The sequence below is a fragment of the Podarcis bocagei genome (genome assembly GCF_964188305.1).
Source record: "Podarcis bocagei genome assembly, chromosome: 7".
Lineage (NCBI taxonomy): Eukaryota > Metazoa > Chordata > Lepidosauria > Squamata > Lacertidae > Podarcis > Podarcis bocagei.
Genome location: NC_138132.1, coordinates 88,719,727 through 88,746,914, shown reverse-complemented (window position 1 = coordinate 88,746,914; position 27,188 = coordinate 88,719,727). Strand labels below are relative to the sequence as shown.

Below are 27,188 nucleotides of genomic sequence, written 5' to 3'. Positions count from 1 at the left end.
CCTTCTGCGCAGGGAGGGTGTGGGCAGCGGAGGACCCGTGCTCTCCCCACTGGTTCCCAGCAAGGAGTCATGGAGCCACCTCGCCGATTCCCCCATCTGCCCCCCTTCGCCACTGGTGCTACGCTGATTTCCTTCCCCAGAAGATGTGCTGCTTCTCTCCCTCCCGGGACGCTCTCCGGAATCCCTCTGGAGCCCTCCCTCTCCCCCTGGCTCCGATGGCAGTTCCCTGACAATGATGCCCCAGAGAAAGTGAGCTGTCAGTGGCCAATTCCTCCAAAGAAGGGATAGTTTGGGTTTATTTATTAAATGTATTTCCAGCTTGACCTTCATCCTAGGGCATGACACAAACAGTTAAGAATAGGAAGAGTTTTCATGCCCTAGAAATTCAAAACATTGTTAAAATTGCCACCCAGGGGAAGAAACACCAGTTGCTGCAGCACACTGAAGACCTAGTAGCCAACAGAAACCCAGGCAAGGAGGGGCGACTTTTCCTATTCTGCATCTGTACTAATTGTACTCTTGAGGGGGAGGGCATTCTATAAGCAGCACACTACAGTGGAGAGGGCCCTGTCCTTTGCCATGATGTAAAGGCACTCCTTTCAATGTTTGAGAATGAGAAATGCTTGTCGGTACCCTTGCAAGGAGGGGGATAGGGAGGAGGTGTCTTTGTTCCTTCAGAAATCTGGATCCGAAGCTTAGATCTTAAACTCGCCTCTCAACCTTGGCAGAGCAGGGAGTTCTCCAGCACCATGTCCTCTTGGGGGCCTGAGTCACTGCTTCTCTAAAACGAGTACCTTTAGCAAGGGCTCTGAACTAACAAACAATATGGTTGCAGATGATAAAAATCACATAAGCTCCTCCCCAGAACCTTACAGACCTGCATATTTCTCTGCCGTGTTTTGATGCTCCCAACTTTCTTGTTGGCTTTTCTAGTTTCTTGTATGATGTGGCTGCTACTCTCCAGCTGACTCTAGAGCCTGATCTCTCTTTTGGGATCAAGCAAAGATGCTGCTATGCCCAGGCCGTCGTAAGGCTTCCAGGAAAGAGACGTTCCTTGATTCTAAACTTGCCAATTCCTTACCAGTTGTGGCACGGGCAGCTTTAGGGATGTTTTTGGGAAACTTAATCACATTTGCTACCCTCATTTACTACAATACCTACGGCTTTAAAAGGTTAGACAAATTCATGGAGGAGAGGGCTATTGATGGCTACTAGCCTTGATGGCTATGCTCGGCCGACAGTCAGAGGCAGCAATGCTTCTGAATGCTAGTTGCAGGAAATCACAGGTGGGGAGATTGCTCTTATGTTCCAGTCCTGCTTTAGGCTTCCCGTTGGGGCATCTGGTTGGCTACTCTGAGAAGAGGATGGGTCACTGGCCTGATCCAGCACAGCTCTTCTTAAGTTCTTAGCAAGATTCCTTTGGTGGGTGAAGGGGCACTACAGAATATTTATTTCCTAGGGTGCTTGTCCAGAGCCTCGTGTTCAGTCCCTACAGTCTTCTCTTGTCCATCTTACCAGGAGGCTTCTACTCCATTTTTTTAAAAAAAAGCTAAGTTTACAGCAAACACATCTTTGGTTTATTAGAGTGGAAAGCTAGCAGGATGATGCCATTTCAACCGCCTGTTGCACTGCCACCTTTTTGCAATGGCTTTACAGTTGTTTCCCATTTAACCAGAAGTCAGGGTTGTCTTCTAAAGGAGAACTACTGTATTTTTCGCTGTATAGGACACACTTTTTCCCCTTCAAAAATGAAGGGGAAATGTGTGTGCGTCCTATGGAGCGAAGACGCCATAGCCCCGCGACCCTCTCCCGGCTGGAGAGGTGACACGCAGCTATGGCAGGAACCTCTACAGCCCCGTGTCACCTCTCCAGCCGAGAGAGCGCGTGCGCGGGGCTAAAGAAGCCCCCCGCGACCCTCTCCCGGCTGGAGAGGTGACGCGCGGCTATAGAGGCTCCTGCCATAGCCGCGCGTCACCTCTCCAGCCGGGAGAGCGCGCACGGGGCTAAAGAAGTCATAGCCCCGCGACCCTCTCCCGGCTGGAGAGGTGACGCGCGGCTATGGCAGGAGCCTCTCCGCTGCGCCTCTCCGCTGCTCCCTGACCTGCTCTTTGGGGCTGGTGGTGGGCTTCCCCCCGCCAGCCCCAAAGAGCAGGTCGAAAGGAACCTGAAGCCTGGAGAGCGAGAGGGGTCAGTGCACACCGACCCCTCTCGCTCTCCAGGCTTCCAAGGTAGCCGCCTGAACGCACCTTAAACGGCACCTTGTTTTAGAGCGGGAAAACAAGAGGGGGAAAGTTCTCCCCCTCTCTATGCAGCGCCTCCTGCCGCTTCACTGAAGGGGCGCTGGGCAGAGAGGGGGAGAATTTTTTTTTCTTGTTCTCCCCCCTCTAAAACAAAGTGCGTCCTATTGTCCGGTGCGTCCTATGGTGCGAAAAATACGGTAGTTTTAGAAGACTGAAACCTGACTCAAATCTCATGTTCAATTCCCACTCTTTTAGAAGCAAAATAGAATTCACACAAACATGAAACGAAAGTAAATCACAACCTGATAGGTTTTTGTTTTTTTCAAAGCACAGATGAGAGGGCTTTCTGAGCAGTGAGTGACATTTGGACCAGCTGCTGTACATAAACTGTTTCCTAGATCAGAATTGCTCTCTAGTGGAAGAGTGGAGGAGACGATTTCTTTTCATGCTTCTGTTCCAATCAAAGGCAGAGCTTCCTGCACTCATATCTATATCACATTCAAAAGAGTCAACCTTTATCACTCTTGGTGCTGAGAATTTGTATCAGACTGTTTAACTTTTTGCATTTCACAGGAAAGGCACAAAAAGGTGTTACATTTTTTGGCAGCAGAATATATACAGACACAGCAATTTACAACTTGTGATTCCAAAGGCACCACAGAAGACAGCAGGGGAGGATTGTTTTGTTTTAAATAAGTGCTCTAGCATTCTGAGTAGGAGCCAAATTACATTCATTTGCTGTGAACATGTTTTGTTCTGGACACAGATTTTCTGTTCAGAACATGTGTGAAATTTTAAGCCATTGTGCATATTTTTTTAAAAAAATGTAAAGCAAAGGGGCTAAACTTGGGAGGAAGGCAGAAGCATTGTAGAGAGGTGACCTCCCTTCAACCTCAGTCAAGCTGAAACTGCCCTCCTCAATTTCCCTCCAGAAGCACCTTATTTTCTTAAAAAGGGCAAAATTCTTGAAATCAACTACACATAAATGGGAATGAAGCACAACCCCCTTTGGGAACTAAACAAGAGGCTGGACTTGGCAATATCCAGATTTACTAAAAAGAACAATTTTTAAAATGACTCATGCAAGCAGCAGTTCCCATATACATTGACTGAAAAGCGAGTCTCCCTTGCCATGCGTATGAAGGGTACTGTGTAAAGGTGGTATGGCTGGGTCATTACAGGGAGCCCCGAACCAATAAGGCAAGCACCAGGCAGTGCAGCTGCTGCCATTGCCATTTGCCCAGAATGCCTTGGGGCCTTATTTGTTGAGGCCCCAAAAGAATTCTGGGGAAATGAAGACAACAGGAGAACAAGTCACCTGGCTCGGGGGCTCCTCTTCAAAACACCAGGCCCTAAGAATGTTAAGAAATGAATAAAACGTGTGGTTGGCCTCTGGGGGATTAGGGTAAGAAATACAATGTACAGGGCATTCTGCTAGCAGTTATAGTGAGGCCAAGGGATGAAATCCTGCACTGCCCCTTCATTATGCAATATTTGTTCCTGGCAAATTTTGGTGGGCATGTGAAGCTAAGTAACAATGCTTACGCAGCCTCCTGTATATGAGGGTGTAGTTGTGTGGGGGATGTACTTTGGGGAAGGGCCACAGAGCACCTGCTTTGCATACAGAAGGTCCCAGATCCTGGAATCTCCAGGAGAGACTCTTCTCTGGAATCTTTGGGAGTTGCTGCCAGTCAGTGTAGACAGTGCTGAGCTAGATGGACCAATTGTCTAACTCAATATAAGGCAATTTCCTCTGTTTCACTTCAGACTGCAAGGAAGGCCTATATTTCATTTATAAATCTACAGCAGGCATGTCCAACAGGTCGATCGTGATCTACCAGTCGATCGCGGGGGCATTTCCAGTCGATCACAGGATCAAAGTAAGAGATCTCCGTGGTGCTCCTGATCAATCCCTAAACAAAGCTCAACAACTCTGAGCAACTCTCCCCCAAAAAAGTTCAACAGCTCTTGGCATTGACAATGGGTAGATCACTGCCAGTATTTTTAGAGTGGGAGTAGATCACAGTCTCTTGGGAGTTGGATGTGCCTGATCAACAGAATACCAAAGCTAGCATTCCCTAGCCTGATACAGCCCAAAACCTCTGGAGAGTAACACCCACCAACTCCAACCAGTCTGTAGTCAACGTCCAAGGATGGAGGGGGTTATGGTTTGGCAACAGCTGGAGGTCACCAGGTGAGGAAGGCTGACTTAGGTGGTCAGCAGTCCCTTCTGTGCAATCCCTTCAGGAGTGAGGAGTATAGGCAAATGAAACCTAGTCAAGAGGACCTGCAGGAAATTTGAGAGTTGCCAGGTTTTGTGGGGTTTTTTTTGTTTAAATCACAAACACGTTTGCAGGTCTAATTTTAGAAGCCAGGGCACAAAAAAGATTCAGAGCTCCCCACACGTATATTATCTGCCAATGATTCCAAGGAGAAATTATTTCCAAACCTATTATAGTACACAAAATCTAGGTTAGCATGATGCAAAACTGGCATAAAAGGATTACTGCAAGAGATTGAGACTGCAGGCAGCGTGGGCAAGACGTGCTGCATGGGTGCAGGAAAAGGCAAGAGGCCATTTGGGCTGTTAGTCTTCCCCACCACAAAGGAGGAGCAGGACTTTCCTGTAGTCTCCTGAGGTATCGCCCTGAAAGAGAAATTTGAAGCCACTGTCAATTCACACTTTTGATTAATGGTTTAAAGCAGTGTCCCCCAACCGGGTGCTCAACAGAGGTTTTGGACGACAGCTCTCATCAGCCCCAGCGCCATAAGGCCATGCTGACAGAGACTGATGGGAGATTTACCTTATTTATTTCATAAAGTTGATACACTACTTGACTAAAAAAGCAAAGCTCAAAGCAATTTACAAGGAGACGAAAACAAAGTTATCAGTAAAAGCAACACTTTATCTTTTGAATGTTTTAAAATCGACAATAAACTAAAAGGAGATTAAAACATACACCCACATTGTACTTGTCTAAACAAAAACCATTTAGCAGCCACCGAAAAGCGTGCAGTCAGGGTGCCCGCCTGATTTCAAGAGGATGTGAGTTCTAGACTACAGACGCTGCCATGCTAGATGTAGTTCAACATATCTGGAGAGCAACATTGTGGGTGGTGGTGGTTTGTATCCGGCTTTGCTATGGCCATTAAACACTGCTCCAGGCTGCTCACATGAGTGTAAGCCTCTTTGGGGACATTGTTCCTGCAGGGAATTCTCCTGCCCAAGCCTCACAGCAATGAGAGAGAGCAGCTCAAAGCTTCATTAGGCTTGAGGCCTACATGGGAATTTAAAGGTGCTAGAATTGGATGGGGAAACAAATGAACAAAAAATGCAAGCTCACCTTAATGAAGGAGTAGAGGGATTTTCCATACATCCGCTTGAACTCTGCCTTGATATCTATCATGTCTATCTCACAGCGGGAGACCATTACTCGAATGAGGGTGTCGTCATTTGTCCCTAAACCCTTGATTGGAGGGGGGGAGAGAGAAAACAAGCAACTGGTCACTCGGTTTTTGCATTAAAACAAACAAACAAACAAACAAACAAACAAACAAGGCACATTCAAACCTTTCTCTCTCCCCTGTCCCATTTACCTTCATGGATTTGTACAGCCTTTCAGCAAAGTAGGCATGCCTATTTCTTATACAGTTTACTGCAAGGAGAAAAACAAAGGAAGCGAGGTTAGCAAAGCTAGAAAAGAGAGCTGGAACCAGACAAGCTCATGATCAAGGAATATAGTTTTTCAAGCAAACAGAGGGCCTGCATTTTTGAAGAAAGAAAGTGTGGTGTCAACTGTACTTGGCCAAGAGGAAACTGCCCAACATAGGAGTCCCTTCATCAGCAGCCATTATCCAGTGAGAAAGCATGAAGGACTCTCTAGAATAAGGGTGGGGGAAACCTGTTGCCCTCCAGAGGTTGCTAGACTACAACTTCCAGCATCCCCAACCGGTGCATATGCTGGCTGTGGCTGCTTGGAATTGGAGTCCAACTTTTTAAGCAGAGGTTGGATGGCCATCAATCATGTATGATCTAGTTGAGATTCCTGCATTGCAGGGGGCTGGACTAGATGACCCCTGGAGTCCTTTCCAATTCTACACTTCTATGAGTCTATGAGCTGGAGGGTCAGACCTGGCCTGGGAAGTCATAGATTCAAATCCCTGATCAGTCATGATATTATTATTGGCCAAGTTCAAATATCACATTGAACTACAGTTTAAAACAAAAACTATGGTTTTATTTTGAAGCGTTGATTCTCGCTCTGCTGCTGCCTTCTTCCAAGGAAACAGGAGTTTGGCTTGTCCAAGGAGCTCCGAGGAGTCTGGGTTGTCACCATTTATTATTTACTATTATTATATTACAGGGACATGGGTGGCGCTGTAGTTTAAACCACAGAGCCTAGGGCTTGATGAGTGGAAGGCAGTTTGAATCCCTGCAACGGGGTGAGCTCCCATTGTTTGGTCCCACCTCCTGCCCACCTAGCAGTTCAAAAGAAGAAGAAGAAGAAGAGTTTGGATTTGATATCCCGCCTTTCACTCCCTTTAAGGAGTCTCAAAGCAGCTAACATTCTCCTTTCCCTTCACCCCCACAACAAACACTCTGTGAGGTGAGTGGGGCTGAGAGACTTCACAGAAGTGTGACTGGCCCAAGGTCACCCAGCAGCTGCATGTGGAGGAGCGGAGACGCGAACCCGGTTCCCCAGATTACGAGACTACCGCTCCACCGGGAAGGTAAACGATGTTTCCTTGAGCTGCTCTGGTTCATCAGAAGCGGCTTAGTCATGCTGGCCATATGACCCAGAACTGTCTGCGGACAAACGCCAGCTCCCTCGGCCTATAGAGCGAGATGAGCGCGCAACCCCAGAGTCGTCCGCGACTGGACCTAACGGTCAGGGGTACCTTTACCTTTATTATTATATTTATTTATATCCTGCCTTTTCCCCAGACCAGGATTCAAGCCGGCTTACACAAATTAAAACAACGCAGATAAAATACAAAAAGCTAAAAATATATAAAAGATAATTGCTTAAAAGTAATTAAACTCTTAACAGAATTAAAACAACACAGAAAACACATCCATTAAAATACATACAGTATATTATAAAATGTCCGAACCCATTTTGCCTCAAGTGCTAGTTCTCTCCAAACAAACCATGATCTGTTACCCAGATTTGTTCCAACTTGTTCAACATTAATTTTGTTCATGTTAAATCATAGTTTGTTTTTTTGCTATGGTTACGTGAAAGTCAGATCATTATTTGCTAAAGGGGGTGAGTTATAAATCATTCTATTGCAACGACCCTTTGCAAATACTAAATTCTAACAGATATTGATGAAATCAGTAAAACAAAGAAATGCCACAGTATCAGTTTGGAGACAAAAACAGCTTTACACTAATACACCTCAGCCCAGCAGGCCAAAAGGCTTTAGAATAAAAACACCTTCAGCAGACAATGGAAGGTCAGTGTGGGAGGCAAATCAACCTCCCAAGACAGGGAGTTCCAGTCTGGATGTGACCAAAGAAGCGATTTCTCACGTTTGAACAAACTGTTACCAGAATGCGGGGGAGTCTCCCCTGCAGATATTAAGGAGCTTCGAAGGCTCACATGGAAGGAGGCATTGCATTAGCTATCCTGGGCATAAACCATGAAATTCACCGGGTGACCTGAGCCAAACTATCTCAGTCAAGCCTATCTCACAGGGCTGCTGGATAATCTTCATGTAGAGTTTATTGGACTTCTTGAGAGAAGGGTGCAGAAACCAAGACCATCATTGCAAGGCACCTCCATAGCTCTTTCAAGTTGCCCCACAAGACCATCCCATCCCCCGTTTCATTTCAGCAGCTCAGTAAATGACTCACCTATCGCTAACAAGGCATCCTCAAGATCTCCTGACATTTCAGATTGAATGCTCTCCGTAATGTCTTTGTTAGCAATCTTCCTGTAGTCATCGAACACTGGAAAGCAGAAGGAGGGTTTTACTAGCAAATTAAAAGTAAAAAAGGTGCCAAATCTAGAAGCCCACATATTTAGGATTTTATTCAACTAATTTCTACTAAGAGTAGGCTCACTGAAATTAATTGACAAAAGTTGGCCATGTCTATTAGTTTAAATGACTTTGAGTAGGATGAGCACTGGCAACAACACTTAAAATTGCCCTCTGTTTTGCTGCTTAGATGAGCTAGAACATAGAACATTAGGGGAGTTCCCAGGTTTCTGATATTTGACTTATGATTATTTTAAAATAAAATGGCAGTTCAGTAGAAATATTTTACCTTTACTCCTCCACAGTGCAGGTTTAAACAAACTCTGACACTATTTACACAACCTCAGCCACGCCCAAGGGATTTGTAGAAATTTCAACTCAAGGAATATAGAATCTCTTGGTTACTGTGAAACTTTGATATACCAAACCACATCAGTTTCCCCTTTGGATTATAGTTGAACGCTGCTAAAGAGATAGAACAGATTCTATTGTCTAGACTGTATAACGTGTTGATCCAAATAAACATGGACACAACAGATGGTTTATAGGAGATATGGAAAGCTGATTGGCAGATTAGCATCAGTAAAGAGGTGTGGATCTCAATATGGAGAAAATTTCCTTTTAAATTGGTCTTGGCCTCAATAATAGAGGTGTAAAAATGGCATGTCGCTCAGTGGCTCAGTTCTGGGATGAAGTATTTGTTCAAATAAAACCACTTACTGGATAAAATGTCTCTGGCTGTTCTCAATCCATTTATGGGAGACAGTATTAACTTTTACAGTTTTAACTTTTAGTAAATTCTCTTCTCCTAGCACCCAGCTGCATAACAACAAGATTCTGGAGGAACTTAGACAGTGTTTCTCTGACAAATTGGTAGAACAGAGTGGCAAACAGCACTTGTAGAAAAATAATAAAATTGGCACAAAGCTTGAAACATAAAGTCTCTTTTGTAAATCAATAGCACAGTTTCATTATGTACATAGCTAAAAACAAAAACAGACAGCTCCCCTCACATTATAAAACTTTTTGCTTAATAAACTATTTATTGCCTTCTATACAAAAAGTAGTCTGGGATAAGAACTGCACGTATTGCCTAAACACCAGCTTCTGGTGATAAATTACTTAATTTATCTCTGTGATGTTGTATATGTTGAAAGAATTAAAGAAAAAGGAAAAAAAAGAAATATTGTGCAGTGGCAAGTTGGGTTGAACAGACACGGGGGTTTCTAAAACCGTGTGTGTGTGGACTTATGGGTTGTTGTTTTTTAAAGGTTTCTATATATTGTAGGTGTTAAAAGGAAAGACAACCTTCCATATTTTGCCTTTTTTCAGTCTACATTAGTGTAGTCTCAAACTGTGTCCTTACTTTACAGCCCCATCAATTAATTAAGGTTTGGCCAAGGCAATCCATTTTTGGATTGAGCTTAAAGGCAAAAATGCAAAAGGCCCTCGAAGGTTCAGGAAGCTGCTTGTGTTTGCACATCTTCCGAGCTACAGTGCTCTGCATACTGCTCACTGGCTCACAAACTTTCATTTATCTAGAAGGAGGAGGAGGATTAAAAACCCACAGAGTGAATGAAAGACAAGCACCAACAGGTGGTAGCAAAGCAAATGCAGCAGACTTGTCTTGAAGCCAACTCTTACTGTAAGAACCGGTGGAGCAAAAAACAGGAAGATGCAGATCTCCTTCCCAGGGGTTCATGCCAATGCAAGTTTCCATGGGCATGAAAGAAAGGCACTATGGCAGCACATAAATGCTGTATGAATTTTGCAATCCGGAAGAGCATCTCATGTACGCTCCTCCACAGGAGAAAGAAATTAAGTTGGGAAGAGTCCCAAAAGGAAACTGTAGTAAGAGTATCTGTCAGGGCTGGTTACACATCCTTAGAAGTCACGCCAGGGCTGGCTCCACCCTTAAGAGTCATGTTACTGCCTTTGCTTAGACTACAAACCTCCAACTGTCATGTGGCAAATCACATGCTTGCTTTTTAGCTTCCCTTTTGCCATTGCTAAGAAATGGCCTCTGAATGTCCTATATTTTACTGTTAGACATTGTTTCAGTGTTTATTAAAATGAGATGTTTGTTTGCCTGATTGATATTAATGTGATTTTTAAAAAAAATTGTGTTATGTTTTGTCATTGTTGATGCATTACCTTGAAATGCTGTTATATTTTAGTCTGTGTGTGGTTCTGAACCTCTTTGAGCTTGGTTTTACCATGGAAAAACAGCATACAAATAAACTTAGGTTGACGATGATGAAATTTCCTACATTTAAGTGTGGTAAAGAGACACTTTAAATTCCTACCCTCTTGGCATATGTACAAGAAAGGGCTCCCTCCCCTTTGCACATATTCTGAAAGCATCCCAGATGCCCAAGGGGAGTCTCTGTACAACAACCATCCAAAATGTTCAGCCTCTTACCCCTCAAAAGGTGGTTTCTGCTTCTTGAGCACAGGATACTCATGAACTGGGCCTCATCAGTGCCCCACCTTTTCTCCCCAGCTTCGTACAGACACTGAAAATGAGAAGTGCAGATAAAAAGGCATCAATTTTTAAAAGGTCAGTGCAGAAGGACAAGGAAACCTGGGAGGGAAGCAGAGCCTGTGAGGGGAGAAGGGAGGTCTAAACAAGAGCTTGGCTGCGGCATCCAATAGCCCAGACAAGTTCCAAGTAGGTAAAAAGGTGGAGCTTATGTCACACATTGTTTAAAATCACAGCAGAGAGAAATAGCCCTGGGTTAGAAGAACTCACTCCCCAGAAGGAGGCAACTGTGATATAAGCTGCTGCCCCAATGTGGTATTTTTCTGCAGTAAGATCTGTTCCCCAAGTGCAAAGAGTTACAGACCTGGGCATCTTGCACGGCCAGGCCCTCATCAACATAGCTGCTCTCATCTCTGTTGCCCTGGAAACAAGAGGCATAGGTTAAATTCAGTCTAATGCAGGGGGTGGGAATTTCCTAGCGGGGCACTGTAGGTGTCAATGACTATCAGACTTTGAAAAACTGCTATCACTGGATCAAGTTCATCAATTTTGCTGAATTAATTAAACTAAACAGTTTTAATTGGATTTTGAATAAGTGTGCAATTAACTGTTACTGTTTTGAATTTCATTTTGTTATTATCATCCTCTGGTCATGTAAACCACTATTCTGAATAATGCTTTTTTATAGGGTAGGGTAGGGGGCACTGGAGATGAGTCTATGGAACTCATTCCCCAAAAAAGTGTGTCCCAAAAAGTTTGGGAACCACTGATCCAATGTATCCAGCTTAAATGAGGGGAGATTCCAAGGCAGCAAAATGCCCTTGGATGTAGTCTGTACCAAGGGGTCCCGAACCAGGGGACAAGCATCATGCAAGTGGTTCATAGCATGTCTGCCTTAAATACTGACAAAGAAAGAAATGAGGGAGAGGTGGTTGTGAAAGCTTGCCATAAGGCAGCCTTGGCCAACCTGATTACTTACAGTGGAAAGAGACACCAGCACTCTCCGGAGCATGGAGGAGGTGTCCGAGACGATGTCGTCCTCAAGGCTAACCCCATACTCTGTCAAGAAAGCCAAGACACAATGGCTATAGCGGGGTAGGGTTACTGAAATTACTCCAGAGAGTACTGAGAAATTAGAGTCACGTTCATTCCCACCACACGACAAGGTAACTACCTCAGGCAGCCGATTCAGGAAGGAAGATTTCTAGACAGATCTGGGCACATCCTAACACCAAGTTCTCCCACGCAAGCAAATACCACAGGAAGAAACTCACAAACATCTCTTTATACTCACGATGTTTGTAGGTTTCATTAATCTGTCTGATTTCCGGGTTGGTACGAGAAGCCAATATTTCTATGAGGCAGCCCTCATCTGTCCCGGCCCCCTGAGAGAGAGAGAGAGAGAGAGAGAGAGAGAGAGAGAGGGACAAACAGACAGAGAACATGAACAGAATGACCACTAGGGAGAAAGGGAGAGTTCTCATCCCAATGCAGGCAGGATTTAAATGCTAAACCTCCCCAAGGAGTCCTTTCTTTGAAAAAAACCAACAACTTAGAGAAACACAAAGATGGGGGGTGGGAAAGTACCCACTGGCTTTAAAACAGATGAGAAGGCAGCAGTGCTCATTCTACAGTGGTTTTCATTCTGCTCAGAGGGTTCTGCCCTTTTTATCACACATTGATGATGGTGTGTGCCTGCAAATATTTTGGGGTGGTCTCTCTGCTTCACTTCACATATCTGCTGAAATCAGATTACTTTTTATACCACAAACATTCCGGTTTATTCTTCTCCTTTTTCTGTTGTGCCATAGTCCAGATGCACAGGGAAGCACCCCAGCAGAGATGAAAGAGGAATAAATCCACCACCAGGGCACTATTATTGTGTCAAGAGCACGTTGCAGAATGCACCCACTATCAAACACCAGTGTGGTGGGGCCCTGTAGCCGGAATTCATCACACCCAAAGCAGACCCATCCAGGTTGCTCCAGGGCAACTTTTCTTTGGCTGCAACATGGTTTTATCTGAACCCACTGGAAGTTCTGTTTCCCTTCCCATCTCTCCTTCCTGGCTGTGATACCTGCATTGCACAGGATTGGACTATTTGACCAGTTGGGTCTCTTTTCCAAGGCTACCATTCTATGATTCCATGATCCTAGTACCACATACTCTGGAAACCAGGCCCTGTCCAGCAAAATGTGCATTCCAGTTACGTGATCTGTGTGCAGACCCCAGTTACGTCCCACCCAATTTTACATGACAATACTGTAGGAATTATGCTTATTGGGCAGAGTCCACTCATACTTGGGCTTCTGTTACAAGCCTTTGCAAACCTTGACAGCTCTTTTCAGCTCCTGCACGTCATACAGAGTGATGGGTGTCATCAGTCCAATGATAACCCTTTCAAAATTCCCACTCAACTCAGACTTCAAGTCGTCAATCAAATCCTGTTGGGGAAAGACATGTTTTGGGTGAATATCTCACAGAGAAACAACTGTGAAAATGTGCTTTTAAGCACATCAGAGGTAAGAAAAGTTAGTGAGAGTGGAGCTCCTCCACTTGGCTTAACAGGAATGCAATAAGGTGAACCCCCCCCCCCGGGAGTGGGGAGGAAGAACCCAACCTTTTCTTTCTTTAAACAAAAAAACAAGAACAGCTTGTTTCATACTGCTTTGAGGTCATTAGCCAAACAAGAAAAAATGGGTTTTACTCCAAAGAATTTTATAGTCTGGATTCACAGAGGTTTACTTAAGACAAATATTTGTACTACAGGCTGAGAACGTCTGCCAATTATTAACATCACTGCCAATGGAGGGGACCTGTAAATTCATTTTTATGGATGGTGACTGATGTATGCATATTAATCATTTGTATACATCACTGGAATATTCCTTTATTACCTCCCAAAGCCCTCAGAACTATGAGCACTCACTGCTACCTTTGCTACTTACTTTTATTAAACATAGTTCACCATACTTAGAATCTGATAAGTGCTTTACAGGCCTCTGAGGTTAAACTCCCCTTGAGGTTTTTAATAGTCCCATTTTCCAAATGGGCAAACGAAACTGCACTTGTGTGACTTGCCAAAGGCCCCAGAGCACATGCACGGCTGATGAGACACTTAACCCTTGCTCTGCTGTCCAACATTCAGCCTAGCCTTGCAAATAAATTCCCCCAAATTAGATACGTTTTTAACTAGCCTGCCTGCTGACTTCCAACTGCGCTAGGCCTATGTGGCCGTATGAGCCTGCCATTTTCCCTGGACCCCAAGCAGAGGAGAAGGTATTTTAAGTGTTCATGCTCAGACTGTGGAACTCCCTACCAGGGTGAGGTCTGTTTGACCACCCCCTTGCTTGATCTGTAGTCAGCTAAAGAACAAAAATGGCCTTTCCGCTCCTTCACATTTTTGGACTGCCAGCCTGAAGACTCGTTAGCAGGCTCCTCTTCTGTATATGCTTTCAACTGCAGAACTTGTTTTTCTTCAGTACTGGAGCAGTTTATTGTGTCTTTGACTTTAATGACTTTTTTGTAATATTGGGATTTAAGATGATTTTAAATAAAATAAGCGTGCAGAGGACTGGGGAAGAGAAAGAAATCATGCTTTTTCTGGCTGCTTGAAAAGTATTCCTATTCATCAAAGGTGACTAAGTGAGTGGCTATTTAAAAGTTGGGGAAACCACAGGTGAGGGGGAAGCAGACTCAAGGGAGGACATAGATATGTCATTTGGGCAGGTGAAGTATTATAGGCTGATCAGTACAAAAAAAATAATAATACTTGCCATGACAGATTTTAAACTATAAAACTTCTAAAATCTCAAAAACTAGAGGTGAGGAGCAGGGAGAAGAGAGAACCAAGGAACTACATAGTTCCTATTCAATGTACCTACCCGCCCAATAGTGGATTTGTAGGCTATCTTAATCTCCTGCCGTTGGGCCAAATTCCTGTTAACCAAAATGTCAATAATGGCATCTTCATCTGTACCTGAGGCAAGAAAAGCAACCAACTTATTTGAAATTCAAGCAAGAAAACCCACGTGGGGGTGGAGAGACAATGACATCAATTTACCATGGTAACTACTGACAAGCTGGGAAGCAGCAATTATCTCTAGAAGTGTAAATATGCTCACAGACACACATGCACATCCACTAGTTTACACATTGATGCACATGCAGCCTAAGAAGGTGGATGTGAATGAAGGGGACTGAGCATGGGTCAATATAGAGACTAGTGGGGTGAGGTTGTGCAAGACCACCAAGGGAGCTATTGGGAACCCCAGCTCTGCTCTCTTCCAATGGGAAAACACTAGTCATTAAATAGGGAAGATACATTGTTGCCAGGTTATTAGGTCATTTGGCAATTAAATTTCCTCTCTTCTTTTTTTCTATACCAAGTCGCAGCTGTCATGTCCTAGATCCATTAGGATACAGATTTCTATGAAATCACACTTATCTTCTGTGGAGCTATGAATAAGCTATTCTCTAGTCCTCCTTGAACCCCGGTGGTTCAGTTTATTTTTTTTAAAAAGGACACTTTCAGTTTTGAGAGCCTCAATGATAAACAAGACTCTTCTTTAAGGGTGTGGCTTGGCCACCTTCCTGGAAGTCACCTGCAAGTCCACCTATGTCTTTGGTGTGATGCACCTTGACTGTTTCTAGACTCTCCTTACGGCAGAATGGGGTCCAAAATTCTGGTGGAGGGGACACAGCTTGGCAGGCAATTCCTGCCTTTCCACCGCAACTCTAATCTGTAGAACTGAGTGGCAGATGTGAATGCTCTGTGCTAGAGTGCCTGCTTTGCATGCAGAAGGATCCAGGTCTAATCCATCACAACTCTTGTTAAAAGGACTGAGCATCAAAGAAAGGAAGACCACTGCACAATACCCTGGAGAGCCAATGGCAATCAGAGTAGACAGCAACCATGCTAGACGGACCATTCTCTAGGGATAATTTCTTTTTATGTATACAGTACACAGATGCATAGATAGGGTTGGACTCGATGGCCCTTGTGGTCTCTTCCAACTCTGTGATTCTATGATTCTATGCCAAGGCCATTTTGACAGCCTTTGATACAGAAAACCCCAAGGGCCAGACAGAGGTCTGGAGGGCCACTGGTTTCTAATGCCTGGTCTTGAAGTTCCCCACCCCATCAGAGGGGGGGGGGGCAGAGACTCACCTAGTCCCTTCATGGCCTTACGAAGTTTCTGGGCATCCTCGTCTGCCCTGAAGTTGGAAGCTCCTTTGATAGTTCCCCGGTTTCCTGCCTAAAGCCAAAGAATATCAGCTGTTAAATGCCATCACAAAAAGGGATATACCAGTGGTTGTGGCTCCAAATAACTCAGCTGGCCTCCAAATAGCTCATTGAAAGCCATAGTAGCAAAAGCACAGAGATTGTGAGGTGTGCTATATTTCTTCAGAATGGTGGCTATGATGTCTGTTGCTTACCTGTTGCCAGTGGGCAACACCAAATTCCAGTAGAGATTAGGAAAGCTGCAGCTCAATGCTAGAGAACACACAGAGTAGGTGGAAGATCCTAAATTCAATCTCCAGTTAAAGGAAGATCTCAGGTGGTGGGAAAGATCCCTGCCTGAAAGCTTAAGGAAACTATCACAACTCAAAGTAAGGCATGCTGGACTCTATGAACCAATAATCTTAATTTGGTATAAGAGAGCCAGTGTGGTGAAGTGGTTAGAGTGTTGGCTAAGGAGCTAGTCAGGACCTCCTCAGCCATGAAGCTCTATGGGTGATTTTAAGCCATTCACAATCTCTCAGCTACCCTACCTCACAGGGTTGAAGTGAGGATAAAATGAGGATGTATACCACCTTGAGCTCCTTGGAGGATAGGTGGGATGGAAATGCAATAAATAGTCTCTTGTCTTGTTTACCTAACCAAAACAGTGTGGGGTCTGACTCCTCCCCCTACAAAAGCATATATAGGTTAAGTTCCCACAGGACAGAAGTGGGAAATTATGATAAGTAGAAGAACAGCCTTTGCCAATCTGGTGCCCTCCCAGCACACTGGCTGGGGCTTTTGGGAGTTGTAGTCCAACAACACTGGGAGGGCACTAGGTTGGCGAAGGCTGCAGAAGAGGATTTAGGAGGACCCAGCAGCCCTGACCTTTCTGTTGCCAACTGTCAGCTCTGTTGGAACCTTCCCATGGCACTATCATATAATTCTTGCTCTGATAAGAGTGAGTCTACCGTCTGTTTTATTTCCCCAACTCAATGTCACAGAACAATGGCCCTGTTTATTGGGCTCAGAGGGTACCGGGCACAGCTTGGTACAAGCTGTGGAAACAGGAATCACTCACCATGACAGCCACCTGGTCTGGAATTTCCCAAGCCAATGATTATCTGCAATAAAAAGAAGAGGTGATTTAGATAATATTTGACTTCAAAAGCAGTGCTCTCCTGGCATGGGAGAGAGGGGCTGCTAAGCCACCTGGTACAGTACCACCCAGTACTGGAGAGGAACAACCCTGTCTACTTGGGGGGCAAACATCTAGACACATCCTTTCCTACCCCCACCACATACGTCTCAAAACTAAACTACAACAAAATCCTAAGATTTTCTAGTGTGCATGGGGCAGTTCTGCACAGCCTGTTCTCAGTTAAAACTCCTCAAATGCAATCTAGTTTAGAGAAAAGGCAAGAGAGGTGACATGATAGAAATTTATAAAATGATGCATGGCATACAGAAAGCAGATAGAGACATGTCCGTCCCCCTTTTTTCATAACACTAGAACTCATGGATGTCCAATGAAACTGAATGTTGGAAGGTTCAGGTCAGATAAAAATAAGTACTTCTCCATGCAACGTATGATTTTTCTATGAAACTCACTCCCACAGAAGGCAGTGATGGTCACCAATCTGGATGGCTTTAAGGGACAAGTTCATGAAGGAGAGGGCTACTGAAGGCTACTAGCCACAATGGCTATGCTCTGCCTCCATAGTCAGAGGCAACACTGCTTCTGAGTAACAGTTGCTGAAAAACACAGGGGGGGAGAGTTGCTCTTGTAGTTGGGTCTTGCTTGTGGGCTTCCCAAGGAGGCATCTGGTTGGCCACTCTGACAACAGGATGCTGGACTAGATCCAGCAGGATCTTCTCATGTTCTTAACCGCTATGAACCAGAGATTCTGCAATCAGTGGAAATCCTCTTTTACTGTGATGGCATCTTTAGCATCAGCACAAACCCCGGAATGGACTTGAACCTGGGCTGTGTCCAAAGAGGTGGACCCACACAGCCCCTATTATAAGTGAAAGTTTGTGGGCATTTTAATTGTAAGCTGTGTTGGGAGACAAACTTGGCTGAAGAAGCAAACAATGACAAAGCTCATCTTGATGTGAAGCAGAGATCTGGCACCACAGAGCAACCTCTGGACTTGAAGTGCTTTGATGGATTTTTCTACCAGCCTTGCCTGTCCCAGAACAGGGCACATGACAGAAGAAAGCACAAATTAACTTAAGAAGAGCCTGGCTACTGGGGGCCCATCTAGTCTAGCTAGCACAGGGGTCTGCAACCCGCGGCTCCGGAGCCGCATGTGGCTCTTTTACACCTTTGCCTCGGCTCTGGGGCGGATACTAGCGAGGGCAGGGGGCGCATTGTGCGCCCCGACACTCCTCACTGTGGCAGGCGCTGTACTGGCTGTGACGTCGCATGGGGGCTGTGTGTGTGTTAGTCACGCACCGTCCCAATGTCACCTTCCCGCCCGCCCGCTACATTGAAAGGGGGCATGTACGCTGGTCACTGTTTTGAAGGGGAGTGAAGAACACACACACACACACACAAAGGTAACTTGTTAATTTAACGTTTATTTCTATGAGGAGGAGTAATTCTGAGGGGTCAAACAAAGAAATAATAAAAAGTGACAAAAAAGTTATTTTTATAATGACGAGTTTTGCGGCTCCCAGTTTTTTTTCCCCTTCGGAAACGGGTCCAAGTGGCTCTTTTTGTCTTAAAGGTTGCAGACCCCTGAGCTAGCATCTTGTTCTCAGAGTGGCCACCAAGATTCCTGTGAGAAACCCGTAAGCAGGAAACTGTGTTCCAGAAACAAGTGGTTTGTGCCAGATCAGATGAATGAACAAATCACTCCAGTTGTGACCAGCCATGTGTGATGTCAGATATAGGGCCACTCTAATGACTGAGGGAGTGGGCAAAAGCCAAATTGTGGATAATAGGTGCAAATTTCTGGTGGAGCACCAAACTGACTGTGGGGATTCTACTGATTCAAGAGTTCCCCAGAAGAGACAGCCCCACTCAGCCAGCAGAATCCACAGCAGCAGCACCACTCATGCTGTCTGAAGAGGCTTGGTCTGAGCAGGCTTCACAAATCTAGGAAAATACAAAATGCAAATATACACATGTGTGGTATTGCACCTTCTACAAACACGAGGCAAATCTAATATTTAAATTTGTCATACGCAAAAGATTTTAAACAGGCACTTTTTATCCTCATTCCCAGGTTTGTGCCTCAGTCATGTCAAGCTGCCAAGGAAACAAGGAGCATGGTTTTTTAGTCTGGAAGAACCAGGCAAAGCCTGCTTCAAAACTCAGCTCTTCAAACAAAGCTTTGACTCAGACTGTTTTAAGTCTTCCTCCCCCCCAGGAAAAGCAAAGCCAGAGTAATGTGGAACTGAAATGGTTTCCAAGCACATGGCTTTCCAGTCTCTCTTCTCCAAACCTAGGCTGTGTGGGGGTTTTTGGTTACAGCTCATGTTTAAGGAGAGAGCTTAACCCCAAGCCCCGGTTCCAGTAACACAGACATAAGAACAGACTCTGGATCAGGCCAATGGCCCAGCTAGTCCAGCATCCTCTTCGCACAGGGGCCAACCAGATGCCCCCAAGGGGAACCTGCAAGCAGGATCCAAGCATAAGACCACTCGTCGCTCTTGTGGTTTCCAGGACCTGGTATTTAGGAGCATTGCTGCCTCCAAATGTGGAGGCGGAGCAGAGCCATCATGGCAATAAGAATAATAATAATTTATTTATACCCCGTCCATCTGGCTGGGTTTCCCCAGCCACTCTGGGCAGCTTCCTACAAAATATTTAAATTCAGTAGTCCATCAAACATTAAAAGCTTCCCTGAACAGGGCTGCCTTCAGATGTCTTCTAAATGTCAGGTAGTTGTTTATTTCTTTGACATCTGTTGGGAGGGCGTTCCACAGGGCAGGTGCCACTACTGAGAAGGCCCTCTGCCTGGTTCCCTGTAACTTGGCTTCTCGCAGGGAGGGAACCGCCAGAAGGCCCTCGGTGCTGGACCTCAGTGTCTGGGCAGAACGATGGAGGTGGAGACGCTCCTTCAGGTATACTGGACCGAGGCCGTTTAGGGCTTTAAAGGTCAGCACCAAAACTTTGAATTGTGCTCAGAAACGTACTGGGATGGCTAAGAACCATCAACAGTCCTCTCCTCCAAGAATTAGTCTAATCCTCTTCTAGAGCCACTCAAGTTGGTGGCCGTCACTGCCTCCTGTGGGAGTAAAGTAACTGTGCTACATGAAGAAGTCCTTTCTTCTATCTGTCCTGAAACTTCCAACATGCAGCTTTATTTGGATGTCCATGAGTTCTAGTGTTTAAAAAGGCTCCAACCACTTCTGAGGCAGTTCGTTCCACTGTCAAACAGCTCTTACTTAATATAGCTGCTCCCAGTGGAACCATGAGCAGAATTTATGACTTTTGGGATTGAGGCATAAACTTCTTGGGTACTGTCAACTGGCCTATTGCCAAACTTCAAGTTCACTTAAATTTTGATGTACGTTAAATGAGTTGTCACTCGTTGCTTCTCTTAAGTGTTATGTTAAAGTGAGATTATTATTATTTAATTAAGTGTAGTTATTATGCAACTTTACTTGCACCATTTCATATGTGACCCTCTTTGAGCACAGATGTATTTGGGTGTGATGCTGTATACAAATAAGTTGACTACTATGACTAACCAACAGCAGAGCTCGTCTTATGAACATGCAAGACATGTTTCACTGAACTACCAGGCACATCTCCTGATGTAAATAAGGACTCACATCGGAGAAGCAGCTTCCTGGGAAACCAAACTCTCTTTCACAAAACAATACGTGGATTTTTTAAAAAGTAAAGATCTGGTGGATTCTAAGAGGGAACTAACCAGATGACACATTTTGCAACTGTGGCAAAGCCATGATTCCAAGGGCTTGTTTCTGAGTAGACATGGGTTGGATTGCGCTGTACATCTTGCAACATAACGTTCAGATTCCAGTTTCTGTACCCAAACCCACAGCTAAAAAAAAAAAAAAAGTTCCAGACACAAACCACAGGCCTTGTAAACTGCCTGGTTTTCAGACTGCTTCAGAACCCAGCTCTCCTCAAGAGTTCTTCAAGAAAAGGGTGTGGTAATAAATTAGTAGCTGGGGCCCAAACTATCTACCACTTTTATGGTGTAGTTAGAAATCACTAGGTAATACTAGGCCGAAGAGGTAGAAATTAGGAGAGGAACCTTATTCCCTCCATTCTCCAGCTCTGATCCTTATGAAAAACTCTCCTCTTCCAAAGCTGCAAATAGCATTGGCGGAAAAAAGCTCTCATTGGCTTCAGCTGGAGCTTCCACCCACCCACCTCCTGCTAACATTAACTGCAATGGATTGTAGGAGAGGTAATTTGACCTCATGGAATCATTGAAGATGGAACAAGCTAGTTTTCGGCTTCTCCAGTGGGGAGGACCCAAACCAATGGATTTAAATGACAAGGAAGGAGATTCCAACTAAAAATTAGGACGACAGCAAGAGATTCTCAATAGTGCAACGGACTCTGATGGAAGGTGATGGACTCTTCTTCATTTGAGGTTTTTAAACTGAACTTGGATTGCCATCTGTCAGGGATTCTTCAGCTGTGATTGCAGGAGGTTGGAATAGATGACCCCTGGGTCCCTTCCAACTCTATAGTTCTATGATGCTATATCACTGCTGGCAGAACTCAAGTACAGGATTTTCCCCTTCTAATTTCTCTTAGTAGTCTTACTAATTAGTTGCACCCACCCTCCAGCTTATCCCTCAAGGAAATAAAAAAGCTAGAAAACAAAGTATCCCAAAGAGCTCTACAGATGTGTAAATGTAATGATTTACTCTTGGTTTATTTGCCATGAGGCATAGTCAAATAAGCAGCATGGGATATCATAACCATTTAGAATCATTTTCATCCGTTTTGCATGCCCCATGCACAGCAGTGGAAAACACAACATCAAAGCCGCATTGACTGCTCTGCCCCTCTGCTACATTTCATTAGGAAAAACAAGGTCAGCAACTTTCCTTGAGCGGATGGTTTTCATTTGCCAGCTACAAGCATAACAAGGTTTATTCATTCAAATCTCTACTTCCTGCTTTTAGTTCTGTAGGAGACACTGAGGTTGAGATTCGCTTTGCAAATCTAGTTGGCACTGCAAATCTAGGGTTGCCTAATTTTTATTTTTTAAATCTAAGTCAGTGGCGTCACAACATCAAATAACGGCAAAGGTTACCAACTAACCAGAAAAGGTCCGCCCAGGTTTCCTAACACCATTTCACCCCCTAGCAGTGCCTTCAACATCAGCTGGACCTGCAGAAGAAGCCATTTCACACCATGGAAATGAGATCATCCCCTACAAATGTCAGTGCACATCAAATTGAAGTTAAAAGGCACAGATACAGAGGCTGGCTTGGAAGCTGGCACTCCCACGTGGCACTGATTTCCATAAATCTATTATATGCTGAGTGAAGAACTTGCTGTCTTTGCCAGTGGTTCTGAATCCTGAACTTGTGGACATCCACAAGCTGAGTGATGGAAGGTTCAGGACTGACAAAAGAAAGTCCTTATTCATGGAGGGTAGAATCAATGGAACTCATTCCCCCAAGAAGCAGAGATGGCCACAAACCTCCGTGGCTTTAAAAGAGGATTAACACGTTCATGGAGGAGAGGGCTATCAATGGTTAGTAGACATGATAGCTATGCTCTCCCTCCACAGTTGGAGGCAAGGATGCTTCTGAACACCCGTTGCTGGAAACCACAGAAGGAGAGTTCGTTCTTGAGCTCTGGTCCTGCTTACGGGTTTCCCATTGTGGCATCTCGTTGGCTATTGTGAGAACAGGATGCTGGACTGGATGGGTCAACTTCCCTGGGTTACCCCAATGAGAACATCTACCTCTGAAATACATTTTGGGCAGAAAGGATGGGGATTTAGTAAAATAAAGTAAAATAATAAAAATTATGGGTTGAATCCCTGTATCAAATCTGCTGCAGAAAGTTGTGGGAACCCTCAGAGCTAATTTGGGGGTATGTGTTCAGTTCTTCTCTCGCCTCTACGAAATAGCCAGAAGAATAAAAAGAAGTGAAAAAATAAACGACTGCCCATTTAGCATTTGGTTTGGTCTTTGCTTCTTTCCTGCTGGTTGTAAATTCAACTTGGGGCCAGTTTATCTGCAAGAATCACCTTACCCCATCTACGTCTACTTGATGGTCACTATCTGCAGAACTCGCATAGTTACAGGTGCCACATAAAACACATTTGCAAGCTCTCGATTTTATACTGTGGTAGCACCTACACTTTGAAATGCTTCACCTATTTACATCAGGCAGGCACCTTCATTGTATTATTTTGGGTGCCTGCTGAAAACATTTTTGTTTAGACGGATACTTAGAAAGCTGATGTGTTTTAATCTTTTTTTAGTCTATTGTTGTTTTAGCTTTTTGAAGGTCTTACATCATTGTTAAATCTTATTGATTTTATTTGTAAACCACTTTGAGTGTAGTTTACAATCAAGCATAGTACAAATTTTATGAAATAAATACAATGCTTTAACTGTTCACATTCTTCTTTACCAAGTAATGTGCTTTTAGAGGATATTATTTTTATATGGCTGTTTTATTTGGTTGTCAATGCCTGCATTTCTGCCCTGGGCAAGTGCAGGATGTAAGGCAGGAGAAAAGCACAATAAATGAATAAATAATAAGACAAGACGCTCAAAATTCAAGCAGAACAATCCCAAGTTAATCAGAGCTTTGTTCTCAATTCCTTTCTTTAAGTCTTCTCAAACAGACTCCCCTTGGCAAAGGCCTCCCTACAAGCTCTGGACATGTTTTCTAATCTACCCAACCATGGAAAACTAATTATAACAAAATCTTAGAGTGGAACAAAACCTGATTGTATTGCATAGGCGCCGACTCCATGGGGCTTGAGGGGGCCCGAGCCCCCTCAAAAATTCGTTTGGGGGGGCTCTGCCCCCCAATAATCTCCGGCGCCCCTCCAGCAGAGCGCCATCGCCGCCCCTCCCCCAGCCCAAAATGCACAGGGTCGGGCTGCATGCCTCCTGCCCTCCCTCCCGAGCAAAAGCTCCACCCAATTTCCTTCGGAGCTGATTAATAGGCGCAGCGCGCTCTCCCCTATTCGCTCACGAGGAGGCGGCGCCACTTTATTTGCATATTCATGAGCTTATTTATTATTCATGAGCTTTCCCCCCCCCCGCCCCCAATATTTTTTATAAGTCCGCGTCCCTATTGTATTGTGACTCTTTCATCTATTTAGCCCCATGCAAAGAAAACTGGCTACCAATTCTGGAGTAGGGGTGGAAAAAAGTTTCCAAATCCTAAGAGCAAGCATCACCTTTTAAAGACTAGGAACTTAAAAGTTTTCCCAACTCCTGTCCCAGTAGGACACTGCTTGATGGAAGTCATCCCACACGTACTCAAATGTACCAGCCAGACCAAAACAGCACTAGCTGGAGCAAAGTCCTTTGGAAACCATCAGACAAGCACCCATGCTATTGAATGTACAGTAAAACAATCCTCTGGAAAGGCTTTTAGAAGCCAGAGCAGCAATGCATGCTGCAAATCTGCCAGAATGCCTAAATCTGCCCCTCCTTTTCAAAGGGCTGTTTATGGTTGTGAGGTGTCTATGCACCACACCTGGTGAAATCTCAGAAGCCTCAGAAACCGTGGAATATGGTTTTCATTAGTAAGGAGGGAGAAGGGAGGTTTCAATGCCTAATATCAACCTTCCTCAACCTGGTATCCACCAGCTGCTTTGGACTAAAACTGCTCCAGCTCTCAACAGCAGCACTAGTAGGAGCTGATGGGAGTTGTAGTTCAGGTTGGGGCAGGCTACTCATTATGGCTCCTTTCTACAACTCCCAGAAGCAGAATAAGTTATGCAAAAAAGATAAGTCACAGCATAGGGGATTGTGCACATCTGCTTAATTTTCATAGTTCACTCAAATGAGAGAAATCAGCTTCTCTTGTGACAGAGTTTTTAGCATGGTGATAAGAAGCAGGTCAAAAATGCTACTTTAGCCCAAGCAATTCCAAAAGTACAAGCTAGAACAGCTTAGGAAACACCAACTTCAGCTCCTGGCTCTTAATACAGAAATTGATGGACTTGTTTAACTGGTTCTTGTTGCAGCACCAATTAGAATATCATTATTCGGCTTTATTATCCTGCAATTATAAAACTAGCATGTTAAATGAGACACCTTTACCCTTCAAACAAGAACACTGAATCAAGCTTTAAGAACCCAGGTGTGGCCTGTTCATACAAAGAACAAAAAGAGGCACAAACAACCTGTGGCTGGAAGGGGACCTCTGTTCTCAGGACCAAACCAGTGTGTCTCATGGTAACCAAACACAGACATGTGTGCCTGTGATTTTTTTAAACTGAACGGAGCAGGAAGATATGAGTGAAATTCACCTCCCCATCATGCAGGCACCCACCCCCAACCCAGACATAAAAACCTCTCTCCTACCTGCACACCACTGTTAGAAGCAATTTCCAGTCCAAATCAGCCTTCCCAAACCTGCTGCCCTACAGATGTTTTGAATTAAAATTATGATCAGCAAATGATCAGAGCAAATGTCAGGAGACTGGTGCTGGATCTTGGCCCTGAGGCTGCTTTTCCTTTGGAGTAGGACTGCCCTCCACCCACTCTTAGGTGAGGGATGCTGGTCAGCAGATCCTGAGGTGAGGCACAGCACACTGGCATCATATGTCCACATGCACCAGAGTAAAAACATATCTGCTTCCTAGTCAGGTTTTGTTTCACGAGACTGAGGGAAGAGGCTGAGAGCTAACCGCTTTTTAAAAAAGAAATCCCTTAAATTCCCCTTAAAGGCAGAACAGGGAGTGCATACCAGCACATGTAGACTGTCTAAGGTAAATGGGGCTTCTATATCTTTCTATTATCCAACAACTGCTTCCCCCCCCCCTCTGGTAACGATATTAGATCAGGGTGTGGGGGCAAACTACCTCCTCACTCTTATTATTATTACAGGTTGATTTATATTTCAGCTTTCCACAAGTTACTCTGTTTGCTTATTTCATAACAACGGCATGTCACTTACCTGCACAAAATTTCAAACTGCAGTTCAGTCAGAAAACAAAACATCCCTGAACCCCCAAAGAAGTCTTGATCTACGCCACATCCTATCTCCGTGAACTTCAAGACCCCCAAATATTATCACCTTCAAGACCTACAATATTTTTCTTCCATCAAAACTGTCATGTTCATGGAAATGCAATTTGACCCTAAATGACAACTGCAAATAAGGCTATGGTGGGACAGCCTAGCACCCCACAGTACGCTTTAGGGCAGGGTTTCCCAAACCTGGTTCTCCAGCTGTTTTTGAACTGCAAGTCCCCTCATCCCTATCTAACAGGACCAGAAGTCCAGGACGATGCAAATTTTAGTCCAACAACTGCTGGAGACGCATGTTTGGGAAGCCCTGTTTCAGAACCCCAGATCATACAGCCACACTTCCAGAAACAGATATGGCAGCATGGGAAAAATAGCTATTTTTTCAAGTTTTCAAAATGAGCTGTGGTGGGGAGGAGAGGAGCATGGGTGTAGCCAGGATTTTTGTTACCAGGGGCAGGCCTTTTGTTGGGGCGGGGGCAGAACCTCAGTTTGCTATGTATTTTTATTAAATTTCATTGATTGGGGTGGCAACTGCCCCTCCTAGCTATGCCCATGGTATTGGTATGCTTTTCTCTTGTCCTTAATATTAGTTTCGTGGTTTTTAACCTGTATTTTTATTCTGTGAACCGCCCTGAGATCTACGGATGAAGGGCGACAGGCACATTTCAATAATAATAAAATAATAATAATAATAACTTGCGAGGCCTAGCAGGCAGCAGTCCATTTCTGCACCGCAGCGGAAAAGTTCAGGCGCCCGGACTTTGGGCCTCTCTCCGTCCGCCGCGCCCTAAGCGGAAGGCAAAGCGACACTCTGCCCGCGCTCAGAGGCACTCTGCCCGCGTCAGGCGGGGGAAACGGAGGCGAGCCCTCGCTCGGGTCCCCAGGGTGGCAGCGCCCGCTCCCCGCCGGCCCAGCAGCCGGCCCGCGGGCGAGGGGAAGAGGGCCGGCGCCCAGGCGTGACCGCCAGGCTAGCGAGGGCCCGCTCTCTACGGAACACGCCGCGCCCTCGAGGCCTCCGCAGCCCCAGAAGTGGCACAGACCCGCCCGCCTCGCCTCGCCTCACCTGCCCGCCTGCCGAGTC

At 44.9% G+C, this 27,188-nt stretch overlaps 1 protein-coding gene and 1 long non-coding RNA gene across 3 annotated transcripts; both read right to left on the bottom strand.

The window, feature by feature from the left end:
- Positions 1 to 285: 285 nt before the first annotated feature.
- On the bottom strand, positions 286 to 23,846 carry LOC308592093. The gene is made up of 2 exons (XR_014010370.1): positions 22,667 to 23,846; positions 286 to 1,324 (listed from the first exon to the last, which is right to left on the bottom strand). It is a non-coding gene; the product is annotated as an uncharacterized lncRNA (long non-coding RNA).
- ANXA4 (annexin A4) lies at positions 2,471 to 27,188 on the bottom strand. 2 transcript variants are annotated; one of them, XM_081203200.1, is made up of 13 exons: positions 27,171 to 27,188; positions 17,013 to 17,055; positions 15,878 to 15,965; positions 14,592 to 14,686; positions 13,038 to 13,151; positions 12,002 to 12,092; positions 11,687 to 11,766; positions 11,072 to 11,128; positions 10,648 to 10,741; positions 8,101 to 8,196; positions 5,838 to 5,896; positions 5,585 to 5,707; positions 2,471 to 4,887 (listed from the first exon to the last, which is right to left on the bottom strand). In XM_081203200.1, exons 2-13 carry the CDS (start codon positions 17,013 to 17,015, stop codon positions 4,828 to 4,830), a joined length of 960 nt encoding a protein of 319 aa, XP_081059326.1. In that variant the 5' UTR covers positions 17,016 to 17,055; positions 27,171 to 27,188; the 3' UTR covers positions 2,471 to 4,827. The 2 variants fall into 2 exon arrangements, with proteins under 2 accessions (XP_081059326.1, XP_081059327.1); XM_081203201.1 differs by lacking the exon at positions 27,171 to 27,188 and adding an exon at positions 26,804 to 26,825.

What these genes read in the sequence shown, in the direction of transcription:
- ANXA4 (XM_081203200.1), bottom strand. An exon ending in TAATGAAACCTACAAACATC is followed by an intron (nt 11,767 to 12,001) that starts GTGAGTATAAAG and finishes CTTTCTTGACAG; the next exon opens with AGTATGGGGTTAGCCTTGAG. An exon ending in GGCTGTACAAATCCATGAAG is followed by an intron (nt 5,708 to 5,837) that starts GTAAATGGGACA and finishes CCTCCAATCAAG; the next exon opens with GGTTTAGGGACAAATGACGA.